The sequence below is a fragment of the Phoca vitulina genome, unplaced genomic scaffold, assembly GCF_004348235.1.
Source record: "Phoca vitulina isolate PV1807 unplaced genomic scaffold, GSC_HSeal_1.0 scaffold31, whole genome shotgun sequence".
In the NCBI taxonomy this organism is placed as follows: domain Eukaryota; kingdom Metazoa; phylum Chordata; class Mammalia; order Carnivora; family Phocidae; genus Phoca; species Phoca vitulina.
In genome coordinates this window covers 15,718,829-15,745,386 of record NW_022589734.1, presented here as the reverse complement: position 1 = coordinate 15,745,386, position 26,558 = coordinate 15,718,829, and the positions used below count along the sequence as shown (strand labels likewise).

Genomic DNA, 26,558 nt, shown 5'->3' with positions numbered 1-26,558 from the left:
AAATACCTTGAGACAAATGAAAATGGACAACTTTCTAAAATCTGTATACAGCAAAAGCAATTCTAAGAGGGAAGTCCATAGCAATACAGAACTGGCTCAAGGAACAATAAAATCCCAAACCCTAAATTTGTTATCCCAAATAAACAACCTAACCTTATACCTAAAGAAACTAGAAAAAATAAGAACAAATGAAGCCCAAAGTTAATAGAAGGAAGAAAATAATAAAGATCGGAACAGAAATAAATGAAATAGAGACTAAAAAAACACAATAGAAAAAATTATTGAAACTAAGAGCTTGTTCTTTGTAAAGGTAAACAAAATTGATAAACCTCTAGCCAGACTCATCAAGAAAAAAAGAGAGAGGGATCAAATAAATCAGAAATGAAAGACAGATTACAACTGACAACAAAGAAATACAAAGGATCGTAAGAGACTACCAGGAACAACTGTACACCAAAAAATTGGAAAACCTTGAAGAAATGGGTAAGTTTTTGGAAACACAACCTTTCAAAACTGAATCATGAAGAAATAGAAAATCTGAATAGACCAATTATAAGTAATTTAAATATCCCAAAAAGCAAAGTTCAGGGCCAGATGGCTTTACAGGTGAATTCTACCAAACATTTAAAGAAGAGTTAATACCTAGTCTTCTCAAACACTTCCAAACACATTTTATGAGGCCAGCATTATCCTGATACCAAAACTGGACAAAGACATCACAAGAAAAGGAAGCAATTCATAGTTGATTGGGAGCCATCTTTGAAGACCACCTACCATGTAGCTCACCCACCTCACCCCAAACCGTTTTCTCCCCATTTTGGAAATTTAGAAATGTTTTTTTATAATTTATAGTTAATTTTTTTTAAATTGTGTTTTTATTAAGTTCATTTATTTAAGTCATCTCTACATCCAGTGTGGGGCTCGAACTCATGACTCCAAGATCAAGAGTCGCGTTGCTCCTCTGACCAAGCTAGCCAGGTGCCCCTAATTTATAGTTAATTTTGATGAAGAATAGAGAATTTGGGTCTGACTGACAGCCTCCTACGTTAAGCCAATGAAGTTCAGTATGAAAGCAGTCAGTCCCTTCCTTCTTGGAAAACCATGTAACCCTAAAATCAGACGGCCTGAATTTGGCTCGACTTCACCATACACTATCTCTTAGAGCTTGAGCTGGTTTGCATCCCAGTGCTTCCAAGAGAATCTTGTATCCCAGCATTGGACTGTAACTGCAATAAGACACACTGGGCAGGAACCACCTTCGGCTCACTCAGAAATTCCAGGCAGTTGACAGGAGTTTCAAAAGGTCCAGGTAATGTTCTTTGTAATGTGAATATACTGAATAAATGGCAGGTTACAGGCAAGCATGGTTATAGACAGAGGCTAATGAAACTTGCACTTATTTGGATTCGTGTCATCCCCAAAGCATTTTGTCTTCAGCTTCATGGGGAAATGATGCAAAACAGAACCTTACATGGCCTTAACTTTTTCAGTTTATTTTATTATACTGGTAGGAATTCAACTAATGACAGATTCATTTGGGAGAACAAATAAAACCAAAGCTTTGCTGACAAAGGCAATAAAATCTGCTCAGTAATTCCAGGAAGCATGGCTGGCTAGAAATGGGTGGAATGTGAAGAGACTGATTTCAAGATGGGTGGGGGGAGATGGAAGACCCTCCTTACGGTTCACGGGGAAGAAGGCAAACCAGGCTCCACTGATCTTCCAACAAACACCTAGAAACCAAACAACAGAAGCACCAAAAAGACCCAAAGCCTTTCGAGGTTTGACTGTGGGGTTGGGGTATTAAGATAAGTTTTGGGGTAGGAGTGAGCTCCTTCAGTGGAATAAGAAGTATGTCATCCTTTTGAGATCTTGTCCCTGCATTCATGGTAGAGATAGAGCTTGGGAGGGAGGGAGGGAACTGTCATCAGGCAGGGTGTTTTGTGTCAAGCACCAGAAACCCGTTATGGCCAACTTGAACAAAAAGGAATTAATTTGGAAGGATATTGGGGTACAGAAGGACAATGGAGAAAGGCAGTTACAAAATGGACAGGCCCAGGCATCTCCAAAGACCTCAGTAGCCGGAATTAGTAAATGGTCTTATCAGGACATCCCCACTGGAAAGGATGAACCATTCCAACTATTCTCAGTCTTTTTGTCCCTAAGTTTAAAGAGGAAGACAGCAATTAGCCTGGCAGGGGTGGTTTGCCCAGCCATTGGCTAGAGACAGGATGATCACCATGATTGAAAAGCCCATTCAATACATCCAATAGCAGAGGGGTAGTTCCTCCAAATGAGGAGTGCTTTTGCCCAAGGAAAGCTAAAGGATGGTAGACTGCCCAAAGCAACACGGATCTGTTACAAAAGTCAGTATCAGCATGCAAGAACAATACCCCCAGTGGTGAAATGAATGGTCCTGCCTCATCGAGGCAGAATGATCAAGCACGGGGACGGGGGGTGGGCAGTCGTGCGCTGCTTTTCTGCCAGAGGTGGCTTGTTTTGCCTCAAGAGGCCGGGAGTTGAAAAAGAAGGATAATTACAGTCTGAGGCAACCTCTCAGAAAAACAGATCTATCATTATCTTGTGTCCCATTTGATCCTCCAAACTCCTATTCCCAGGTGAAATCCCAAACACAGAAACATTCTTTTCCAAAGACCTACGCACTTACGGAAAGGAAAAGGCTACTAGAAAATCAAATGTTAGTTCGGACTACTTAATTGTTTGCTTTTCTGTTAATCTTAGTGAGGGACAAAGGTTTGAGTAAAGAGGTGGAGAAAGAGGTCGGTGGTTGGGGGCCCTAGAGAAGTCGGGGCTGACCCAGGTGAAGTATAAGCGTTTAGGGCAAATGAAGGTCCAGATCCCTGGAGAAAGGGGGATCCTCAGTGGAGGAGAGCAATTAGGTCTGGCATTGGACCCCGGAAAGGGAGAAGAAGGCTTCTTTCTCTTCCTCTCCACAGGGTATGTGACTCCCACTCCCAGATTCAGAACTCAGGCTCCTGTTGTCATGTGGCCACATTAAGGGTTAAACCACCTTCTGTGGGAAAGACTTTGCAACCAAGTCACCACTTATAACCTTGTGACTGGGGAAGAAATGTATCTCAGGTTTCTAAGCACTGACTTAGAAACTGTTGGAGCTCAGCTTTTTCATAGATTGGGCACCGTCTATAACATGTCATTGATACTCTGTGATTTTGTTGGTGGGATTTACTCCGAGCCATCCGGCCTGGGGAGTTCCATCACCAAGCAAACATTTCTCTCTCACGCATGTAATTTGGTTAAGCCCTTAATGATGCACAATGGCTTTTATCATGTCTGCCTCGTGGCTTTATTTAGTCTGACTGATTAACTGGCTCAAATCCTGTGCCTCTGCAGAGTAGAGATAAACAAGGGTTTAACAAACTCAAGGGTACTGCACAGTCTCCTGGGGGGCAATGAGAGACTTGGGGAGCTTCTCAGAGTGCTATTCAGGGGCAAGAGCACCTCAGTGACCTGAGGCTAAGGGGGAAAGAGAGGGGTCCGATTACCCAGGTTGGAGGGGGACCTCGGGCTCTCTGCAGAGGATTATATCAGAGCCTAGTTAAGTGAAACACCTTTCCCCTTGCCCTTGGTCTGTCCTCCCACTCCTTGGCCTGCCCAGGAGAACCTAAAACCACAAGAGGGAGGAAGAACAAAAGTGAGAGCACAGACCAGTCCTTATCTCATCCATCTTTCTCTCCAGGAGGGGCCACTGGGCCTCGGCCAGCCCTGCACCTCAAGAGGGCAAGAGCTGAGGATGGAGCTTTATAGTGGACTGACCTCTGTGTGTGTGTGTGTGTGTGTGTGTGTGTGTGTGTGTGTGTGTGGTTTAAGAGTGCTGGAAATTGCAGTTTTGTGAAAAAATGACTACAAGACTGATGTACTATTTTAACTGCTGGAACTTCAGTTTTCATTTCAAAAGACTATATTTAGCATAAACCATTGTAGTTTTGCATTTCTACTACAAGTTGATAAGGCACATTTTGAGATCGTTGGCAGGAAGCCTTTAATTAATATTTGTTTTCTTTTCCAAAAATAGTGTTCCAAGGACATTTACATCAAGTCAAATTTCCAAGGGAAAGCTGGCCAATTTTCTAGAAATTTTCAAAGGGTGAATGTGCCCCCAACAGAGATTGTGCTATTCAGTGTTCATTAATGTGGGCTAAGTCTGATGGGGAAGAGCAGTGGTGTGTCTGGACACAGCCCCCCTCCCCACTCCCACCCCCGGACCGTAGACATGAAGGCAAAGCATAGGTAGGACAAGGGGAATTTATTGGCATTTAACCAAATTCTGATTGATTGAAGTCACAGCTTGACACCAAACTTCACTTCCACTCCCTTTCCAGCCCCTAGCTATTTTTAGGGCAAAGAACTCAAGACTTTACATCAGAGGTTAAATTTAGTGATGGATGTGAAATAGGGAGTTAATGGAAACTCTCTTCCCACTCGAACACATCATCAGGTTTGGGTCAAATGCTCTTGCCTCAAATGCAAAAAGCCATAAAGAAATGACAATGAAGAGAGAAAAAAAGGCCAGTTTGAAGGCTGGATCTGATCCTTGGCTGAATTCCATTTGGCTTGTGGGATAAATTCCCAGATCTGATTTGAGTTAGGGCTGCAGTTGTGAAAATGCAATAAGGTATTACAAACATTCAGTGACGATGTTCTCAAGAACCTTGAGTCAAGGCTCAAGGTTCTCTGTTGAAAGATGAAGACAGGATGGTTTATGGTCCCCTAAGAGTAGACAAGACACTTTAAAAAGAGAGAAAATAATCAGTATGACCCATGTTTCCCAGACTGTGCCCTGTAGGAGTACAAACAAGGGGGTATGGGGACAGTAACATGTTTCTGACTTACCACTCCCTCAAGGCTAGACTCCAAGATGCCAGGAGATCCTGCTTCACCAACCTGGGTAAAATTATTATATAAGCCAGCCTCCAAGCTCACCTATCACTTGAATGGCTTTCTTCTCTATGTAGGGGCCCCTCTCTCTTAATAAAACAAAGAACTCAGAGATTGTCTTAGTTCAAGGAGCTAGACTTGCTTTATTTTGGCTAGAGTCAAAATTCAGGTTCACCCCCACGAGGCTAGAGGATGACTATTACTGGATACAGCTCATTTCATGCTGAAATCATTCTGGGCTCCCAGTGAGATCATCTCTGTGACTCAGGTCTCTGTTACACACACACACACACACACACACACACACTCACACACAACCATCTCCCACCCACCCCTCCCCCACAAACTCTGCTGTGCCCAAAGTAGCCCTTTGCCAATAGAATTGGGGCCATGCTGTGGGCCCAGGTGACCAGTACAAACCTCTCTTCTCCAGCCTCCTCCCCCTCCCTTTCCACCAAGATGATTTCCCCTGGGGTCCCTCTAGTCTGCAATCTTTCTGTCACCTGACCTCCATGAGACCACCTTGGCCTGTCTGAGATGTTTCATAAGGTTGGATGACTCCCAAAGGGAAGGGATTAGGGTCCGTCTGTCCCTTCAGGAGGCTCTATGGACTTTATGTAAGTCTGAGCACCTCCTCACCTACCCAAATGTATTCCACCCTTCCTCGGGGGCCAAGTGATACCTGTTTGCACTGATCTGCATAACCGTACGAGGCTGCACTAATGATTCTTCCTTGAAGACCCGCTCCACAATGACTTGTTGTCCCCACTATTTGGACCCTGTTCTGTGCTTCTCCTGGTAAAACAATTACAGATCCTTCAGAAGGGTAACCGACCTTCCTCAGAGAAGGAATGTTCAGATGTTCAGAGCCGGCTGAACATCAGATGGGCTTTGGGACTGTTTCCTGAGGCTGGGGGCTCCAGAAATGTTATTTCTACAGGTAAATATCGGTGGGCTCTATGTGACTGCCCAGATCCCAGTGCCATGTAGGTGACTCAAAATGTGGGTTGTCCTCCTGCAGTCACATGGGCAGTGCCTTAATCCTCTGAGTTTGAGGAAGTGAAGCTGGGGATGACCTGGAGGTGACCCCACTGTCTGTGACTAAAGGCAGAAGCAGGGCATTTTGGTTTGGCCAATAGGATGGACGGATTCCTCAGCCTGAGCCTACCACCTCTCCTTCTTCACCCCTTGAGTCAAGGCTCAACACCCCACCCAGGTCTCTGATTCACATTTACACCGGGAAGCCTCTTGTTCCCATAAGGGAAGTCTCCTCCCACCTGACCCCGAATCTCTGCAGCAGGATCCCAGCAGGGGCTGTGTGACCCTCTCTGACTCCCTTCCAAGTGGCAGAGTGCAAAGGTGTCTGGCATGGGCATGGCCCATCCCTCCCCTGTTCTGTTCCTAACACTGGTGGGCTCTGGGTCTTCTCTATTCCCTCCCTCTGGGGTCTTACCAGTCTGAGAGGGGTTCCCCTGCCAGGGTGGAACCCTGGAGAACTGCATCATCGGGCTACCTGGCTCAGCTCCGTCTCATGGGAGCCTTAGCTTCCATATAACCAGGTGCGATTTGCCGGGAGCTGGCCAAATGTCCAGCCTCACCAGCCAAACACATGCACCTTCCAGGAATTTGTGGTGATGTCACTGGATTTAAACTTCCCAGATGGGCCCCAATGATAGGCCTCATTCTGTGACTCTTTCTTCTAAGTCTGGGCTAGTCATCCTTCATCTGAGCTGTCACAGCCACACATAAAACACCAATCCCCTCACCTCTAGATTAGAAGCTCTTCATGGGTCAGTTGGTGCCTTCCTGTCCCTTACTTCCTCATATCTAAAATGGGCAAAAAAGGATATGTAAAGTGTTTAGACCTCTGCCTGACACAAGTGAGCTCTCAGTATATAATAGCCATCGTCGTTGTTATAATAATAATTTAAGATAATATCAATACCATTACTATGTCCCTGGCATGTAGTAGAAAGCCTAGCATAGATGGGCCCTCAACAGTTATTCATTGAGTAGACAAAGTTGCAGAAAACCATGAGGACTCAGGGCTTGCTGGACGGAGGGATGACTTTTAGGAAGCCATGGGAAATCGGTAGATGGAATGTGCTCTTGGACTCACCTCCCTGCCAGACCATCTTACTCTCTTCGTAACAACCCAGTGTCTCCTCTTCACTGCAGCCTCTGGGAGGGGAGGAATGGGGTTCCTGCTTTGGTTTTCCCTCCGGTGACATTTCCTGTATTTATAATACATTTCCTGTATTTTCATGAAGTTTCATGAAATGTCCTTCATTGGCTAGTTCATCCTCTCTCAGTGCCATGTTTCTGCACCAGGTACCACCAGGTAATGAGTGGTGCCTAATACGGAGTGGGTCAACACAGTAATTAGACTCCCTTCAGGAGCAGAACACCAACAATGAAGGAATAGACCGTTCAATATACTCTACAACCTTTTATTGGCATATAACATGATTTTTTTTTTTTAAGATTTATTTATTTAGGGACTCCTGGGTGGCTCAGTCGGTTAAGCGTCTGCCTTCGGCTTAGGTCATGATCCTGGGGTCCTGGGATCGAGTGCCACACCGGGATCCTTGCTCGGCGGGAAGCCTGCTTCTCCCACTTCCTGTCACTCCCCTTGCTTGTGTTCTCTCTCTGACAAATAAATAAAATCTTAAAAAAAAAAAGATTTATTTATTCATTTTTAGAGGGAGAGAGCGAGAGAGCACATAACATGCATGTGTGGGGAGGGGCAGAGGGAGAGGAAGAGAATCCCAAGCAGATTCCTGCTGAGCACAGAGCCAGACACAGAGCTTGATCTCATGACCCTGAGATCACAACCTCAGCCAAAATCAAGAGTCAGATGCTTAACTGACTGAACTGCCTCTAAAATGGTTTATTAAGACAACAAATACATCTTTCACTTCCATTTGTGTATAAAAATAAGCAGAGACAATACACGCGTTAAAACGGAGGAATCCAGTACTTTTGTGCATGAGAACTACTTTCTTTCCCTCCTTTAAGATCCCCAGCATATCACAAAGGCAGTGTTTGAAAACTTTATTTACTGTATATAAACCTCTGAATTGAAGCAACACAAGCAAAACATTACCAGGTGCACACTGGATACATTGTCTCTAATTTAGCTATTATAGGCTTATTTCCCCTTGAATAGGTCTAGGAAACAGCCTCCTCATAGTCCCCTTTCAGGGGACAATTAAAAAAAAAAGGCCAAAGCAATTCTTGCCCATGTTTTAATAAATTTTTTTTTTTTTTAAGATTTTATTTATTTGCGAGAGAGAGAATGAGAGACAGCATGAGAGGGAGGAGGGTCAGAGGGAGAAGCAGACTCCCTGCTGAGCAGGGAGCCCGATGCGGGACTCGATCCCAGGACTCCAGGATCATGACCTGAGCCGAAGGCAGTCGCTTAACCAACTGAGCCACCCAGGCACCCTTGCCCATGTTTTTTTATCAGTTGACCTGTAACCTGGTCCCAGCAGATGGGGTTGGGGACTGGTGCTTGGCCTCTGGGCACATCGAGCATGAGGCAGGCTGGTGCAGGGGCTTTGCCTGTCCGAGGCACTTGGTTAAAAGAGAGACCCATGAAGGTGTTTAGAGCTTTCTTCTTGTCACCGGGGAGGGTGAAGTCAATAGCAATGGCAGAAACCAAGAGGCAAGGGGGGGAGGGGGAGAGAGAGAGAGAGATGGGGAAACCAGACCCACCAGGTGGCAGATGTCAATATGGGAGAGTAGAGATTAGAAAGAGTGAAAAAATGGAAGCAGAGGGCTCATTCAGAGACAAACAGGACTGGAAGAGGCATCAGGAGAAAGGACAGGAGCATTTTTTTTTTTTTGCTGGAATGACAGCTCAGAGCTGCTTAGGACATCAGAGTGTTTGTTGTTTCCTGAAGCTCAGCAAGACCCTTCCAGTTCAGGAGGCCTGGCCAAGTCTCAGACGCAGCCAGTTCCAGAGCTTTCCTCCCTTGGCTGTGCACACAGCCTTACAAAAAGACCACAGGCCTTGGGGGAGCCTGAGCACAGCCATGCTCCGGACAGAGCCTCGGCCTCCCTTGTGCGGCACGGTGCCCGGAGGAGCGCCCTCTGTCCCCCTCACACTGTGGCCTTTGGGGTCAGCCAGCCCAAAGTGTTGGGCAGAGGCTGCAGGGCTCAGGCCCACGCACCCAATGTGAGGGGGCTGCTGGCCTTTTGAAGATGCTGGGAAAGGGGGGGAAGACTACCTTCTACAATCCTGAAGTCAGGGAGGGGTTCGGTGGATTCTGCGATCACAGGTGCCGTTCTAGCAAGAGTTTCTGCTGCCTTTCGCTGCAGAAGCTTCTTAGCTCAGTGTTCCTGGCACCCACTGTTGATTCGAATCACCTGGAAAGCTTTTTAAACAGCACAGATGAGGATACGGCGCCTCTGACTGATTAAATCAGAGTGTCCAGAGGTTGGGCCTGGGGAATAGGTATTTTTAAAATGCTTCTCCGGTGATTCCAAACTGCAGTCAGGGTTGAGAACCATCCGTTCAACTGCTTTTAAAGGACTCTTTCTAGTTTCCTACTAGACTCTCTAAGTGTCAGTTTCCACTGACATGGACAATTCCTGTGGATAGAGAGGAACTCTTCGCGCACTAGAAACTGGTATTTGCTTTGCTCTGCAATCCTTTTCAATTGTTAGGACCTTTCCCCCCTGCCTATAGTAAGCTGATTGTTAACTACAGGTAATAATTGTCTCAATCATTTTTTGTGTGTGTGCTCCTGATTCTTATTAAAGTTTCAGTGTTAACTAAATTCCCCCACCTGAAGAGATTTTCTACTCTATAGTGGTGCAGGAGATGTAATTTCTGAAAAATGCTTTTTTTCTAGGGAAAACTATTTATTTATAGGACGATAGCATGTGGTCTCCTATACCCTTGTAGAGCTCCTCCACTTTGATGAATGGCTTCACTTGGTGGTTTAGGAATATTTCATAGATCATACAGATCCAAACACAGATGAACAAAAAAGAGGTTTCCTACTCAAATGCACTGTGCAGTCCCTTTCTGTTTTTCATCTGAGCAAAAAGATGAGATTAGGTGCCTGATTACATTGCATTAGAGTGTGATACATTTTTGAAACATAAATACAGCTGAGCTGCCTCTCACTGTTCCTTCAACCGGGTTCATGTTGAAAATACTCTTTCCTGCCCACTTTTGTGGCCCTGAGTATCTCTCCGGACAGTACCTGACTTCTTGGTTTCTGTTAGCTTCTGGCTTCAGACTTTGACATCCTCCCCTCTACCTCCTTTTTATTTATCCTTCAACTCAGCTCTAACCCTTGCTCCTGCCTCTTGGAATTCCCCTCCTCCACCTCTCTGTCTCTGCTTCCCTTTTCCAAATGCCATGCTGATGTTACCTTTCCAGCATCCATAGCTTACCTTGTTCTTGGAACTACTCCTTAGTTCACAAGAAAAGGTTAAGGCTTTTAAATGGTTTCTTCTGGCATCTTTACATGCTTAAAATTAAAGATATCAAAAATATTTACATCTTATTTATAAGTTTGTAAAAACTTATAAATAAGTTAATATCGGTGCACTGTAGGTACCTTTACAAATCTAAGATTCCTGTAACTCACATGTCAATAGTGCCTTTCAGTTACTCCCGAGGACCTCTGCCAATAAAGCGGTGTGAAATGTTCTGAGTTCTATAGCTTCTTCTTTTTTTTTTTTTAAGATTTTTTATTTATTTATTTGACAGAGAGAGACACAGCGAGAGAGGGAACACAAGCAGGGAGAGTGCAAGAGGGAGAAGCAGGCTTCCCGCGGAGCAGGGATCCCGATGTGGGGCTCGATCCCAGGACCCTGAGATCATGACCTGAGCCGAAGGCAGACGCTTAACGACTGAGCCACCCAGGCGCCCCTATAGCTTCTTCTTTTATAGCATCTTTCTCTTTGGTTCCAATTCCACCAGGTTCTCACTTCTCACTGTCTACTCGAAGAATCCATTGAGACAAGGAACCCCTTTCCTTGGCCAGTGTCCTTGAGCAGTGCTTCTCACATGTTAAATTGATATGAATCCCCTGGGGATCTTTTTAAAATTCGGATTCTGATTCAGTAGGTCTGGGTGGAGCCTGAGATTCTGCATTTTCTACGAGCTTCCACCTGATGCTGATTTTGCTGATCCAGGGAAGCAATAGTCTAGGGGCCTTCTTAAGCAGCTTTTGTGCTTGTCCCAAATGTGTTATCACCAAAGCTTTCTCTGTGCTTTGCTAATATAAAATCAACTCTCAACCAACTGATGGATTAAGATTAGGCCAATAGCCTTTAATATTGATGTTGGTTCTCTATACTTGAAAACTTTGTTGTTGTTGTTGATTTCATTTTGCCAGTCAACCTTCCTAGTTTCTGGCTAATTACCCTTACTTAGATCAACACAATGTGTCACAAGCTGCAAATCTTGGTCCTTAATCATTCTTACAAAACAACTTGTGTGACAATAGTCATTTTCTCTCTACATTCATTTCCTAAAACTGACTTTTGTTTCTTTATAACTGTCTTTTCTTATTGGCGCTTTTAAAACTTCCACTGATTTTGGATTTACCAGACATGATGGGATTAAAAATGTTCATAAAACACCTCAAAATGAGACACACACATGCCACAGACCAATAATGCAATCGGCAAAACAAAAATGGGCACACCAAGTAAAGCTATTTCCTAGTGATGGGCAGAGTCTTTCTTTCTGATTTGGTACTTTAAATTGAAAATTTATGAGCAGAGGTATTTATTTAATTGACTAAAATTTTAAAAGATTTATTATTTCTCAATACCTGTGGTTTCCAAATCTACTAAATACTGACGCATCTTTCTCTATAGACTTGGTCATTTGATCACTTACTCTGTACCAGGTACTATTTCTGGGAGGTTGGGGGAGGGCTCAGTGACAGCACCCCTCTCCCTTACTTGTCTGAACCGACTGAGAAATAAGATAAGAGCGTCAGCATAAAGTGGCCAAAACATCGCTTTCATTTCTGGTAAGGCTGATGAAGCACATGGCTTATACAATATTTATGGGCAAGCAGAATTCCTGTTATTGAACCTCAGCTTAAGACTTGCCTATCCAGTCACAGAAAGCACTGGGTCGCCCCAGCCTCCTCACCAGGCAGCCAGTCCTTGTGGAATAGAATGAGTATTCTCTGCTGGAAGTTTGCAGCCACATAAAGAAAAGAGGATGGGGCCAGGCTCCTTTGTCCCTAGCTTACTAACCAACATAGTCACCTCTCCTCCTCCAGGAAAGGCCTGGAGTGTTATACTGTGAAGGAGCTTCCTCCACATGGAAGAAATCATCCAGAGCGGGGAAGAGGTGTTTCCCCTGCTCAACCATAAGCCACATGCTTTATCTTATTTGATTCCTACAACAAAACAATCAGTATTTACTGTTTACGTTTGATATTTTGTTCATCACATTTTTTGCATGAATTCTGAATTTTTTAAATATTGCATTAAAATATTATTCATTTTGAATACTGAGCTTTTTGGCTCCCCTTAAATTTTGCACCTGAAGTGAATGCCTTACCTGCCTCACCCTAGTCCCAACCCTGAATTTAAAATAAATGGTGTTAAAAAAAATAAGTTAATAAACAACTTTTTCTTAATGAAATAATTATTAAATAAATTATCAGATAGTTATGTGTACTAAGTTGAGAAACAGGTTGTGTACAGGAAGTGATTGTGTGGATAACTTGAATGATCTCAGAAGAACTACCTAAGGGGATATTTAAGTTGAGATCTGAATGCCTTGAAGAAGCCAGCACTGGGACATTTTGGAGAAAAGCTTATGAAAAGGCCTCAAGATGGAAATGAACCTGGAATTTTCAAGGAACACACACACAAGGTTACTATGGCTTAAATGTCGAGGTCATAATAGGTGAGTAGTACAGTGGACCCTTGAAGTGATCGCCTAGCAGTTGAAAATCCGCATATAACTTTTGACTTCCCCAAAACTTCACTAATAGTCTACTGTTTGTCAGAAGCCTTATCGATATAATATAAATAGTAGATTAACACAATTTTGTATGTGTATTATATACTATATTTTTGGAATAATATGTAATTTTTCTTTCTTTGGTATTTCTAGGCTATGTGGTTCCTCTTCAGGTTTTTTCTAATTGTCACACATCTCCAAAAATTTTTCCAATGTATTTATTGAAAAAAAATCTGCATATAAGTGGACCCACACAGTTCAAACTCGTACTTGCTTTGGATAGAGTATCAGGAAGGGGTCAAATTTTAGGACTGTAAGCCAAGTAAGGAGTTTGAATTTTATTCTGTGGGCACAGGAAGCAACTGAAGGCTTTAAAGAAGGAGAGCCAACATGATCTGATTGCTCTTTTAGATACTTCTCTTTGGCTGCCATGTCAAGGTTGGATTACAGGGGTGTAGATGGCAAAAGAGTAGTATCAGGGGACCTGTCAGTGTTCCTAGTGTAAGATGACAGTGTCCTGGTCTAGGGTGATTATAATGAGGATGGAGAAAGGGGAGCAGGTTCCAGGAATACTTTAGAAATAGAGTGGATTGGATCTGATGAGTTAATATGGGGGATGAGGAAGAGAGAAAACAGGTGATTTCAGGTGGCTTAACTTGAGCAACTTGGCAGATGGTGGGGCCATTTACTGAAATGGAAAAGACTGGAGGATGAGCAAGTCAGGAGATGAATATGCAATCAAGTCTTCAATTTTGGGTATGTTGGCTTGGAAATGCCTACTGGATACATGTTAAGTGAGCAACTGGTCTAAATTGAAGGAGCAGGAAGGAGGACAGGGCTGAAAATAGAGAATTGGGCATCCATCAGTGCCTTGATAGAATTTCCAGCATGGTAGAGCACACATGAAGAGCGGGAGGTTGGTGATGGGGCCTTGGGAGCAGCTGTTGAAATAGGAGTGGAGAGGAAGGGAGAATATAAGTATGATGTCCCTGAAGGCAAGAGAAGAATGTGTCTTAAAAATGGCATGGGAGGGGGGGCACCTGGGTGGCTCAGTCACTTAAGCCTCTGCCTTCCGCTCAGGTTATGATCTCAGGGTCCTGGGACTGAGCCTGGGGTGGGGCTCCCTGCTCAGCAGAGTATCTGCTTCTCCCTCCCCCTGCTCTTGTGCTCTCGCTTGCATGCTCTCTCTTACTCTCTCCCTCTCAAATAAATAAATAAAATCTTTTTAAAAAAATGGTATAAGGTACTGCTTTGAGAGCCACTGAGAGGTAGAGAAAAAAATCAGGGCAGATAAGTAACAAATGGCATTGGCAACATGGAAGTCACTGGTGACTTGAGAAAGGCAACATCCTTTGGTGTGAAGGGCACAAAAGCATCATGGAGGTCGAAGTGGAAAGTGATGATGTCGAAACAGTTGATTATCGTTCACATTTTACGAGTGAAGAAACCGAGGCTTAGAATGGTTAACTATCTCATCCAAGGGCAAAGCCGGTGGGGTCAGATCCGGGCCCCGGTGAGTCAAAGTTTGCTACAGGGATGTGCACGCTGTGCAAGAAATTTATCCAATTCTCTTCCAAACCGTAAAAACCAACGCTGCACTCAGAGAAGCCCTCGATTGAAAACATTCTTTCACGATGCCACTTCTTTTTCAGAGAAAAACGAGAGGGCCTGGCTTAGGCTAGAAAAATGCATCTGGGGCTCTGTGGCTTGCTCAGCTGGGCGAGAAGAACCGCCCCTTCTCCGCAGCCCGAGGCCGGCGCGGCGCACCGCGCCTGCGCGGGCCTGGGCGCGGCGGGGGCGGGGCGGGAGCGCGCGAGCTGGGGGCGGGAACGCGGAAGGGGCTGCAGCGCGGGGCGCCGACCGAGCCGGGGGCGGGGCCGGCCGCGAGTGTGCGGGGCGCGCGGGTGACAGGTGTGGCGGCGGCCTCGCGGGACCCGGGGCGACGGCAGCGGCGGCGGCCTGAAGCCTGAGGGGCGGAGACGCGGCGGCGGCGGCGATGCTGGAGACCCTGCGCGAGCGGCTGCTGAGCGTGCAGCAGGATTTCACCTCCGGGTGGGTATACGGTGGGGGACGGAAAGGACCCGCGGGCTGGGCCGGGGCCCCCGGGACGCCGCCTCCTTCCCTCCTTCCTCTCCCCGCACCCCGGCCCGCACCGGTCCCGTCCCGCGCTTCCCATCCCCGCCCCGCCGAGGAGAGGAACGAACTTTCCGGCGTCGGCCCGGCGGCACTAAGTAACTTAGGTCCCAGCCGGCCGGCGCCGCGGAGTGCGCGGGGCACGCCTGGGCCCCCGTCCCGGCGTTCGGGCGAGCGCGCCCCCGCTTCCGCCGCCGCGGGACGGGGGCCTGCGCCCCCGAGGCACCTGCCGGCTCGGGCCTCGGGCTCCTGCGGCGCCGCGGGGAGCCGGGCCCGCCGCCCCCTGCCCGGGCCGAAGGTCGCGGGCGCCGCAGCGCGCACTGCCGGTCCGCGTCCCGTCCCCGCTTCCTCGCGCGGCCCGCTCGCGGAGCCCTCGGCGCTGCCGGCCGCCTCTTTCCCTCCCTTTTGTTTGCTCCCTCTGTCCCTGCGCCGGTTCGGCGCCTTGGTGAAGAAGTTCGTGGGGCTAGAAGAGCAACAGAACTACATCGACGCTGCTCACAGCTAGCTGGTGGTTACAAGCGCAGACCAGGCGGTTCCCAAACTTGGCTTAGAGTCCCCTGGGCATCTTGGACACTCCCGATCCCAGGTTGCCGCCCATGCCAATGTAATCAGACTGGGGCCGGAGTTTTCAGGATTCCCCCGGCTGATTCCAGTGTGCTGGGAAGTTTGGGAACCACAGGCATAGGTTCCAGCGCCAGACTCCCAGGGCTCTCCTCTCTGCCACTAAGCAAATGTGCTTTTGCAAGTTACTTGAATTGTCTTGCCTCGGTTTCCACAACTGTACAGAGGTGATAAAGGTGGTACTAACAGGGTTGTGAAGATTAATGAATGAACATGTAAAACACAACGTGTAGAATGGTAAGCACCGTGTCATCTATTGTTACTAGTTAGTGCTTAATTCATTTTAATTTTTTCATTTGTTTAGAAAAGGTGTCACCTTCATAAAGAGTCTGTTACCTTATCGTACAAATCCTTTGGAGAATTTTCTGAATGAGGACATCTCGATCATAGGGTTTTAACTTTTCAATGAGAAAGATGGGGCTAAGATTTTATCTTATGGAACAAGATGTTTACATGGTTTGCCTTTTGGGTGCTGAGGATTTGGGGCAAATACTTGAGCACTTACCCCATGTAAATCATTTTTGATAGTTTTGGTTTGGAGTTCTTAAGGATATGATAGATGCTGTGGGAGTTACTCATTTGTGGGTGTTTTTTTTTTTTTTTTTTTTGCATGCTTGCAATTTTTTTCCCCATTTAAATTGAAAAAGTAACTTCAGGGTGTAAATTATTGAAGAATTTTGGTGGGATACTGTAATAGTCTGCTTGGAGCATGAGAGTGGTCATGGATAAACCCACCTGGTACACCCCTGTTATCATTACTTTCAACCAGTTCTTTGACTTGATGGCCTAACAGTCCAGCTTCTGGTAGTTACTGAAACTCTCTAGGTTGTGTAGTTGCCTCAGAACCCATTCATACTCATGATCTTTGCTTGAGAAGGTTAAACTTACCTAGGAATGTGGACTCTGGACCCAAACCATCCTGGGAGATCTGTACAACCTGAATTTAGGGTTTAGTTAGGAAGAGACTTGGGGGGATCTGGTTAGAACCCCTTGGAAACTGACTTCTTGACGATATCATAGACTGGAGCCACTTTGAGATTACACGTCCTGAGAGGGCTTTTAGTCCAGTTAGACACTTGATTGGCTCCCTCCTGTACTGGTCACTCTCAACTGACAAACACTGGTCACTGTGTGCCATTTAGCCTGTTACCTGGCAGAGAAAGAACTCTCCAGGTGAGGTCTGTCTGTCTTGCAGCTGACTGGCGGCTCTAAACTCTGATGTTCACTTTTGTCCGGTTCACTAATTCCTGTGCGACCCTTACCAAGAAAGAATCCTCTTCATTCATTTTAGTAAACACTCTGTATTCAGCTTGAGATCAACCTATTTTGCATAATTGAATATTTTGCCTTGCTGAGGAAAGATGAAATTAAACACAGTGGTCGTGTATATTGCATGAAGGCTGGGAGGGATTCAGAGGTGAAAGTGACATAGATAGCGCTCACCTCCTAGAGCTATCCCACTGTTGGTGTCAACTGTTCTAAAGCTTCCAGTGTTGGGTTGCACGAGGGAATGAGTAGAAGGAAGGCCTAGTGGGTTTCTGTGTTCCTTCAGTTTGTTTTTTTTTTTTTTTAAGTAGGAGAGGATTAGCTTTATCAGTCTCCCAAGAGAATGTCACAGTAGTGATGAAAGCAAGTCTGATGAACACAATGAATTTCCACGTTCCATTCAGACTTAAAAAAATGCAACTTAAGATCAGTTAAGGACAGTGGCCAGAGATGCTGGTGGCCTGCGGGGTGGGTGCAGACTCTAAATTGTCCATGGACTTGGGGTCTTTTTTATAAATTTTTTTTTAAGGATTTTATTTATTTGAGAGCGAGAGAGTGCACAAACAGGGCCAGAGGGGCAGAGGGAGAAGCAGACTCCCCACTGAGCAGGGCGCCTGATGTGGGGCTGGATCCCAGGACTCTGGGATCATGACCTGAGCCAAAGGCAGACACTTAACCAACTGAGCCACCTAGGCACCTCTTTTTAAATTTTTATTCATAATGACAGTTAAGTCAAAATTGAGATAAACCTGGACATTATATCATGTTCTTTCTGACTTAAGTGGGTGGCTGGCTGGCCCAAGTGACTACAGGAGTGAGGTTCTGGGCCTCACCCTTCTGCCCTCACCCTAGGTGAGTCCTAATTTCATTTGACTTATTCAAAACTCTTAGAGCCTTTTGGGGAACTCACATAGAACATGTACTTTTTAGGAATTGACTTGAGCTCCAAGGGAAACTTTGGGATATACTGAAGCACATACTTCAAATCCACTCTGGTCTTTGGTTTTTGCCTTTTGAGCAATTAGGACCAAAAGCCTCAGGAATGAAGTAATCAGGAATGCAGAACCCTCAGGGAACTGATAATCAGATTTACTGAAGGTTTATAGCTGCCTGTCACTGACTGGTGTTTCCTGTTTATAATGCTCTGGGTTCTTGTGGGTAGGGATAGAAACACACTGGTCACTGTGTGCCATTTAGCTTGTTACCTGGCAGAGAAAACTCCTCTCCAGGTGAGGTCTGTCTTGGCGGGAGGCAGAATATCTAGAAGGTCATAAGAACTGTCGCAAACAGTAAAGCAGGTTAAGGGGGTTGGGGGGGTGAGATGATTGCTACTTTATACAGGGTGGTCCTGGCTTATTTTTAGGTTGACTGAGTCTTTGAAGGTTTTTGTGGAGGGAGTAGCATGAGCCTGCTTGTGTTTCTGGAAGAAATTTGAGAGGCCATGTGATGGGAGGGCTGGACATGTGGAACAGGGAGAGTATTTAGGAGAGTATTTAGGCTATAATTATGGGCCAGGGGAGCGATGATAGGGTGGTGCTGGTAGCAGTTTCACAGGGGAATGGATGTGACAGGCACGGGGTGAATTTGTAAACAGTGAGATGTAGAAAGGGAAAAAGGTAGGGAAAGTCAGGGTGTTAACTTTGGAGTATCTTAGATAAATGATGTCATTTACAAACAGAAGAATTTCAATAGTTTTGAAAGAGAAGCGGTTGACAGTGAATTCGTTGTGTGAGGTCACTTATGCTTGACCTCAAGAAGCAATTGGAAATGTAAGAAAGCCTCAGGGAACAGGTCAGCACTGACAGGTGTAGTTGGGTTAATTAGGATAGAGATAGTCTACATTCCTTTCCCTTTCCTAAGTTTGTGCAGCTTTTGTGTGACTCTCAGGCTCCAGAACTGAGGGGTCATGTGTACTTTTTTTTTTAAGATTTATTTATTTATTTTAGAGCCAGGACATGAGCCGGGGGAGGGGCAGAGGGAGAGGGAGAGAGAGAGTCTTGAGCAGGCTCCATGCCCAGCACAGCCCAAGGCGGGGCTCGATCTCAGGACCCTGAGATCATGCCTTGGAAATCGGGAGTCAGATGCTCAACAGACTAAGCCACCCAGGTGCCCCACATCATGTGTACTTTTAAGTGTGATCCATGCTGTTTTTCCATGATCTCTTTTTTTTCTTCAGATTTTATTTATTTATTTGACAGAAAGAGACACAGCGAGAGAGGGAACATAAGCAGGGGGGTAGGGGAGGGAGAAACAGGCTTCTTGCTGAGCAGGGAGCCCGATGTGGGGCTGGATCCCAACCTGGGATCATGACCTGAGCCGAAGGCGGACGCTTAACGACTGAGCCACCCAGGCGCCCCATGTGATCTTGTTTTTAAAGAAAGAAAAAAAAAATGATGAACATTCACAGAAAAATACAGTAGATTGGATTTGTATTTGTAAGGAGAATTTCAAGTCAGAATAACGGAGACACGAACATGGTTAAAGGAATTGAACCTTAATGACAAAATATACTCATTAATATGTTTTTGTGGTGTTTTCAGGTGCTGAATCAGGTGAATCAGGTGACTCAGCAATCATCCTGAGCTTTCATAATAGCTGGTGAGGTTAGCCGAGTAGGAATTGAAGCACAAATAAATGCCATTAAGGCACCCTGTGAGCTTGAGTCGGCTAGAGAAAGCACATTTTCTGCTCATCATTCATTATAGTGCTCCGTGTATCATTCTGTTTATCTGCTGCTTTTTAAACTTGTCGTGGAGGCAGTTTTGCCAGTCACCTCCATGTCTTAGGAGGATGCCCCCATTTTAATATTTTATGCAAAGCCTAAAAAAATAAATGTGCTTGTGTCAAATCAAGGTAAGTCTTTGGAACAATCTGAAAATAAATTGTTGAAGTGTTAGGACAAATTTGAGGTTTAGTGCTTTGAACTCAAAAGTGTGTTTTAGTTGCTTTTGGTAGAAGATAATGAGGTGCTCACTTAAGTCTAAATTGGTGGAGTCAGAGCAGCGCTCATGTCTTCCTGGGGCTTGTGTGGGATTAGGAAGAAGACTGGGAACGGTGGGGAAGCCTTTTCTAGGAACTGGTGCATTCAGGAACCTCTACTTTATTTCACCGTGGCCCGATAACGTACATAGTTTCTTACCTTTCTTGGCGGAGATAATTCTTATACTTTTCATGTGAGTTAGCTCTGTTTACAGAATGCTGACAAAGTCGTTATTTGGAATTTTATTTAATTCCTGTGGCAAATCATTACCGTCAGTATAATACCACCATTTTATGTTTGAGGAAACTGGGGTATTACACCCAAATCAGTATTTCCTTCTTAGTGAGTCATGACATAGTGTGTGTGGGTATATACACACACACCTGACCTTATTTTTTTCAACTCAAAGTAAGAACACTAGTCCTTACGACCCGTTCTGTGTTTCTCTCCTCAACCTTCTTCACTGTTTCCCACCTCCTTCCAGCTACTTTGTTTTCTCCATCAGTTTCTGTTCTGAATTTTGGCACAGGGATGATTTATGTAGAGAAGGTGTGATGAGAAGAGACGAATGTCTGAAAGACTGTGTTTATTACAAAAATGTGTTTACAAAGTTTAAAACATAAAAAATAGAATCACACAGTGAGCCCCATATATCCATGATTCAGATCCAGCAATTGTCAACTATTGCCACATTTGCTTTTGCCTCTCCCGTAGTTATAAAAGTAGTCTCAGATTTGTCTGTTACATCTCTCCTACATCAGTTTGCACCCCTAAAAAAAAAAGAGACTTTACATAAATGCAATGCCAACATCATACTTAACAGAATTAACACTAATTCTTCGATATTATCAATTATCCAGTCCATAATCAAATTTCCTGGTTCTTAGAAATGTCTTTTTACAGTTGATTTGTTCAAATCCAGATCAAATAAGTTCCACACATTACATCTGGTTAAGGACCAATTTTAAAGCAGCTGGCTGTTAAGGAGCCACATGGAGCTCTCATTGACCCTTCCAATAATTTTATTTTCAGCTTCCTGTGATATTCCTTCTTTCTCTTTTATTCTAATTTTTTCTGTCTTTTTAGGGGGGGTGTGGAAGAACACCCCAAATTTGAATATATTACAATTGGAAAAGTAAAAGTTTATTTCAGAAGTAAATATTTGAGATACCAACCTCCAGATTTGCCAGACCATATAATAAGAATGGTCCAAAAAGGATCTTAACAGTTCCCTTGCAATATCCTTGTATACCTAACTATATGGAATTGTCCTGAGTCACTAAAAATATTACTAAAATCATTTTGAGTGTAATGTACCACTCTGTATAACCATCCTAGTATAATTCTACCTGGCATGTCACAACTAAGTGCCTTTCTCAAATTTTGGAGTGGAGGTGATAGAGCGTGAGTGTCGAAATACCTTTTCCTAGTTGCTGCGTAATCTTAATTTAAACTGGATTTACTAGTTGCCAAGGTGAGGCTTGGAAATTTATATTGTTTCTTTTTCTTTTTTTTTTTTTAAGATTTTATTTATTGAGAGAGAGAGATAGCGAGAGAGAGAATGAGCAAGGGGGAGGAGAACCAGGCTCCCCGCCAAGCAGGGAGCCTGACGTGGGGCTCGATCCCAGGACTCTGGGATCATGACCTGAGCCGAAGGCAGACGATTAACCGCGTAAGCCACCTAGGTGCCCTGAAATTTATATTGTTTCTCTAGGACAGTTCAGACTTTTTACATACAACTCCTGACTCATCTGGAGAGAGAGGAACAAATGAGTTTATTAAAGAGATTGCAGAGTCTTTTTAACAACAAAGAGAAGTTCATCTCATCAGTATTTCAGTTTTTGAAAAACAACATAGAATAATGCAAAAATTTTTGTATGAACTGGCATTCCAGTTTGTTTAAAAAAAAAAAAGTTCCTTTCTGGTGGTTAGCCAGGCATTATGGACGAACAAGATGGAGTCCTAGGTCCGGGCTGGCACATAGAGGCGCAGGCTTGGGGGCGTACATAGGAGAGTCGGCTTCTGGCTGATAGAGTGGTCAAGTGCCTTGAGAGACGGGCACCTATTTCTCGTTTTACCAAAGGCTTGTTAGGGGCTAGTGGTGGTACCGTGGCCTGTGTTTCAGACTCTACTTAGAAATGAAGATTTGTTGAAGTAACCACATGAAGAAGAACATTTACGGCAATATCTCATTTGATACGAGAGTGGCTCATAATGTAGCACTCGCTTTTTGGCAACCTCTATTATATGGTACAGAGTCGACAGCCAAAAGAAGGTGAAAATGGCCCAGTGAAGCAAAAACAAATTGTACAAAGTCTTTGAACTTCATATGATATATAGAGGAGCCTATTTAACTTTATTTTTTTCTGTGCATCTCTAGCCCATTTATCTGTTTTCTAGCCCAATAATTTAAAAAAGCCAATAATAGGGAGGGAAGAGGCTGCAGTTAGTTAGGTAGCTAGCAGGAGCAGTGAGTTATCACTGATAACCAAATGACCAGTGGTGGAGATGGGAAATTTAAATTTAGAAAAAAATAGACACAGGATTCCAAAAAAACTCAGATCACCATAGATTGGTTTCAGGTTGGCAAATGAAAAGGCATTCCTAGCTCAAACATCTGAGGAGATGATTGTTTTGCCACAAAATGTGATCAGTGGTATTCATAAGAATGACCTGGAGTTAGCAGAAAATGTTAAATAGAATATACCAAGTCCTCTGTAATGAAAAAGGTTTGTAATATATTTTAGAAAGCTTTTGATCAGTGTCTAAAATTTCACAAAATGGTACTTAAAGAGCTTTGAGTGCCTGGTATCATATCTTTTATTAAAATGTGCCACTGGGATATCTTTGTTGCCTACCAAATTCACCTATGTGGATCACTTCTTTTTCTAATAATACCAGGTAAATGACATTTCTCTAGTCCAATCAGACTTAGGAACTGTTTCTAAAAAAGGGATTGCGGCAAGAAAAAATATAAAGATGTTTGCTACAAATGTTCTAATTGAGGTGTCTGACATACAGTAAACACTCAAATACTTGTCTGTAGAGGTGCTTAATTCTTGCTAAAATAATTAGCTCATCCAATGTAAAATTTTAAGAACTGTGAAATTCATGGTTGAAAAAAATCTCTTAAGCTGTAAAAATATGATATTTTATAATTGTTGAATTATAGGCTGAAGACTTTAAGTGACAAGTCAAGAGAAGCTAAAGTAAAAAGCAAACCAAGGTAAGCCTGTGCTAAGATTTAATTTACTGTGACTTAAATTTCACATAGCGTTCAGCTCTAGTTATAGTAGTATGATTACTTTAGTGGATTTTACATCTGTTGAGTGCACTTGACTACAAAGCAATCTGATTATTTATAAATTGTGTAACACTGGAAAATTTTCTGAAAAAATTATGAAATGGCTGAAAGGGACATGGTGAGGGGTAGTTGTTTTATTCTAGGACAACCAGTGGTTATTGTTTGATCACAGTTAATCATTTTGTATATTAAGCACAAAGTAAAAGTCCTGCGTTATTGAGAAGCAGATTAAAAATGAAACAGTACTGGGCAAGTGAGCCTCCGGAGCTGTGTTACCTGTTTTATATAAAAACACACCAGTGTTGTGCAACTTTTTCATTTTCATTTTTTTTTAATAGGTAAAACACGACCAAATTTTACTTTAAACCTAGAAATTATGAGCTTTTAAAAAAAAATTATCTAGCATGTTATCAAGGTATTCATCGTGTTTGCTAAAAATAATCTGTAGGGCAGAGTGATGGATGATAGTATATTACAGTATTTGAATTGTGAAATAAAACAATACATTTCTCTGAAAGTTTAGGTAAATTGTCATTAGTAATTTAAAAATATTCCGCATTACAATTGACAGTGTCAAAATTCTCATATGTAGCTTTTTTTAAGTTGGCCTAAATTGGAAGCAATTTTAATAAATTAAGTGGTTTTGTTTTTGGTTTTTGGTTTTTTTTTGGCAGGACTGTTCCATGTTTGCCAAAGTACTCTGCTGGTCTAGAATTACTTAGCAGGTAAGTGTTTCCATTTAAATAAGAAAATTATGCTTCTGACTATTGTCTAAAAATATTTTATAATTTTATAGGTAGAAACCTTAGAACAACCAAATTTTACCTAAACATAGTGATTAGAAATTATTAATTTATTCATTTCCCTGAGGGGTTTTTACTTTTCATTGATGAATGAAAAGTCCGTTCAGACTTTGAGCAGATTGATCACCATTGTATTTGCTAGTCAGTACTTTATTATGTGTATTTATGTTTATGGTTTTTCTGTTGCAAGAAAATTGATTTTGAATTCAAGTCCTTGATAGTTCTCTTTGATTTTTAATTTTATGCCCTTACTTCTCTACTCCCCTCCTATTGGCATGCAGATTAATATTAAAATACATGATTTTCTTACATGTGGCAACAAAAGCATAAGCAACAAAAGAAAAGAATAAATTGGACTCTATTAAAATTAAAAACCTCTGTACTTCACAGAACCCATCAAGAAAGTGGAACAGCAACCCACAGAATGGGAGAAAATATTTGCAAATCATTTTTCTGCTGAGGGACTTGAATCTAGAGTATATAAAGAACTTTTATAACTCAGCGATAAAAAGACCCAGTGAAGAATAGGCAAAGGCTTTGAATAGATATTTCTCTCAAGAAGATATAAATAGCCAATAGTCACATGAAAAGATGCTCAACACCATTTGTGGGTGCTGATCGAGACCACAGTGAGATACCACTTCACACCCTCTAGTCTGGCTGTAGTCAAAAACAAAGATAATGACAAGTGTTGAGCACATGAAGAAATAACACCCTTTTGCAGTGCTAGTAGGGACATAAAATGGTGCAGCTGCTGTGGGAAACAGTTTGGTGGTTTCTTAAAAAGTTAAATGTAGAATTACTGTGTGACCTGGCAGTTTCACACCAAGAGAATTGAAAACATACATCCACATGGAAACTTGTACACAAATGTGCATAGCAGCATTATTCACAATAGCCAAAAAGTAGAAACAACACCAGTATTCACCAACTGATGAGTGTATATTCAGCCACAGAAAGGAACGGAACACTGGTGCGTGCTACAAGGTGGATGACACCCCAAAACCCAACACATGATTCCATTCTGTGAAATGTCTAGAATAGGCAAGTCCATAGAGATGGAAAGTAGATGAGTGGTTGCCACGGATTGGAGGAGAGAGGGGAATGAGTATGGGGTTTCACTTTGGGGTGATGACAATGATTTGGAATTAGATGGTAGTGATAGTTGCCCGACTCTGAATATACTAGAAACTACTGAATGAGACACTTTAAAGGGGTGTATTTTATGGTATGCGAATTACCTCAATGTAGCTGTTATAAAAATATGTAGCTTAAGTATGTTATATACAGTTCTGAACTTAATAGTGAGCCCTCTGACAGATCCGTGCTGAAGATGTGTGCAGGAGAAGATAGAGCTGCATTTATGATGACACGGTCACCTATGCCCACAGTTTGCTTTTTCTTTTCTAGCTCTTTCCTGGCTTTCTTTTTATGGTTGCTAAATCTAGAGATTTTTTTTCTTTTTTGAAATGAAAAGTGCTTAATTTGATACCAGTTTCCTGCTTGGTTTTGTTGAGTGAAGAGCATTAAGTGAACATGAAAGAAGGTATGGTAAAGATCAGTGGTGTACTCTTTACATTTTATCATTATTTTTTTAATCTAGTGATTTAGTTGAATGGACTTCATTGAAAGATTTAGATGGGTAGACTTTCATGTGTGGTAGTTGTTTGAAATGGGGTGCACTGTGGGACTTAACATGAAAATTTACAACCATAGGAAGATGTCTATAATATGTCCGTTCATTGCCCTGAAACACAGTTTTTTTCTCTTTGGAACTAATATTAAGTGGAGGAAAGACCATTTTAAATAGCAGATCTCTAAATTACAATGTTTTTAATTGTTAAAAATTGTGATAAAATGCATGTAACATGAAATTTACCATCTTAACCATTTTTAAGTGTGCATTTTGGTAGATGGATTTTTTTTTTCTGCTTCTACAAAATAAGTCATTGGAATTTTGATAGAGATGGCATTAAATATTTATAGATTACTTTGTGTATTATTGACAACATCTCAATGATACTAGTCTTCCAATCCATGAATATGGGGTATCTTTCTATTTATTTACGTCTTCTTTAATTTCTTTCAGCAGTTTTGTAGTTTTCATCATACTAGTCTTTCATCTCCTTTGTTAAATCCTAAATTTCTTTAATGCTTTTATAAATGGAGTTTTTAACTTTCTTTTTTGAATTTTCATTGTTAGTATATGAAAATACAACTGACTTTGTGTGTTGATTTTATATTCTGCTACTTTGCTGAATTTGTTTATTAGTTCTAACAGGGTTTGTTTCTGTGGAATCCCTAGGCTTTTCTACATGTAAGATTATATCACTGGTAAACATAATTTTACTTCTTTCTTTCCAATTTGATACCTTTTCTTTCTTTTACTTGCCTAATTGCTCTGGTTAGATCTTCCAGTACTATGTGGAATAGAATTAGCAAAAGCAGGCATCTGTCTGTTTCTGATCTGAGAGGAGAAGCTTTCAATCTTTTGCCACCAAGTATGATGTTGGCTGTGGGTTTTTTAATATATGGTTTTTATTATGTTGACATAGTTTCCTTTTATTCCTTGTTTTTTGA

General features: G+C 42.9%; 1 protein-coding gene across 2 annotated transcripts in view; it reads left to right on the top strand.

The window, feature by feature from the left end:
- Positions 1-14,776: 14,776 nt before the first annotated feature.
- LOC116644823 (dysbindin) overlaps positions 14,777-26,558 on the top strand; it is a 62,427-nt gene continuing 50,645 nt past the window's right edge. The window contains exons 1-3 of one of the 2 annotated variants that reach the window (XM_032424661.1): positions 14,777-14,923; positions 23,044-23,097; positions 23,850-23,900. In XM_032424661.1, the coding sequence (XP_032280552.1) occupies positions 14,868-14,923; positions 23,044-23,097; positions 23,850-23,900 (161 nt within the window). In that variant the 5' untranslated portion in view covers positions 14,777-14,867. Of the gene's footprint in view, positions 14,924-15,409; positions 15,863-23,043; positions 23,098-23,849; positions 23,901-26,558 lie in introns of those variants that run through there. The other variant, XR_004301840.1, reaches the window with a different exon arrangement.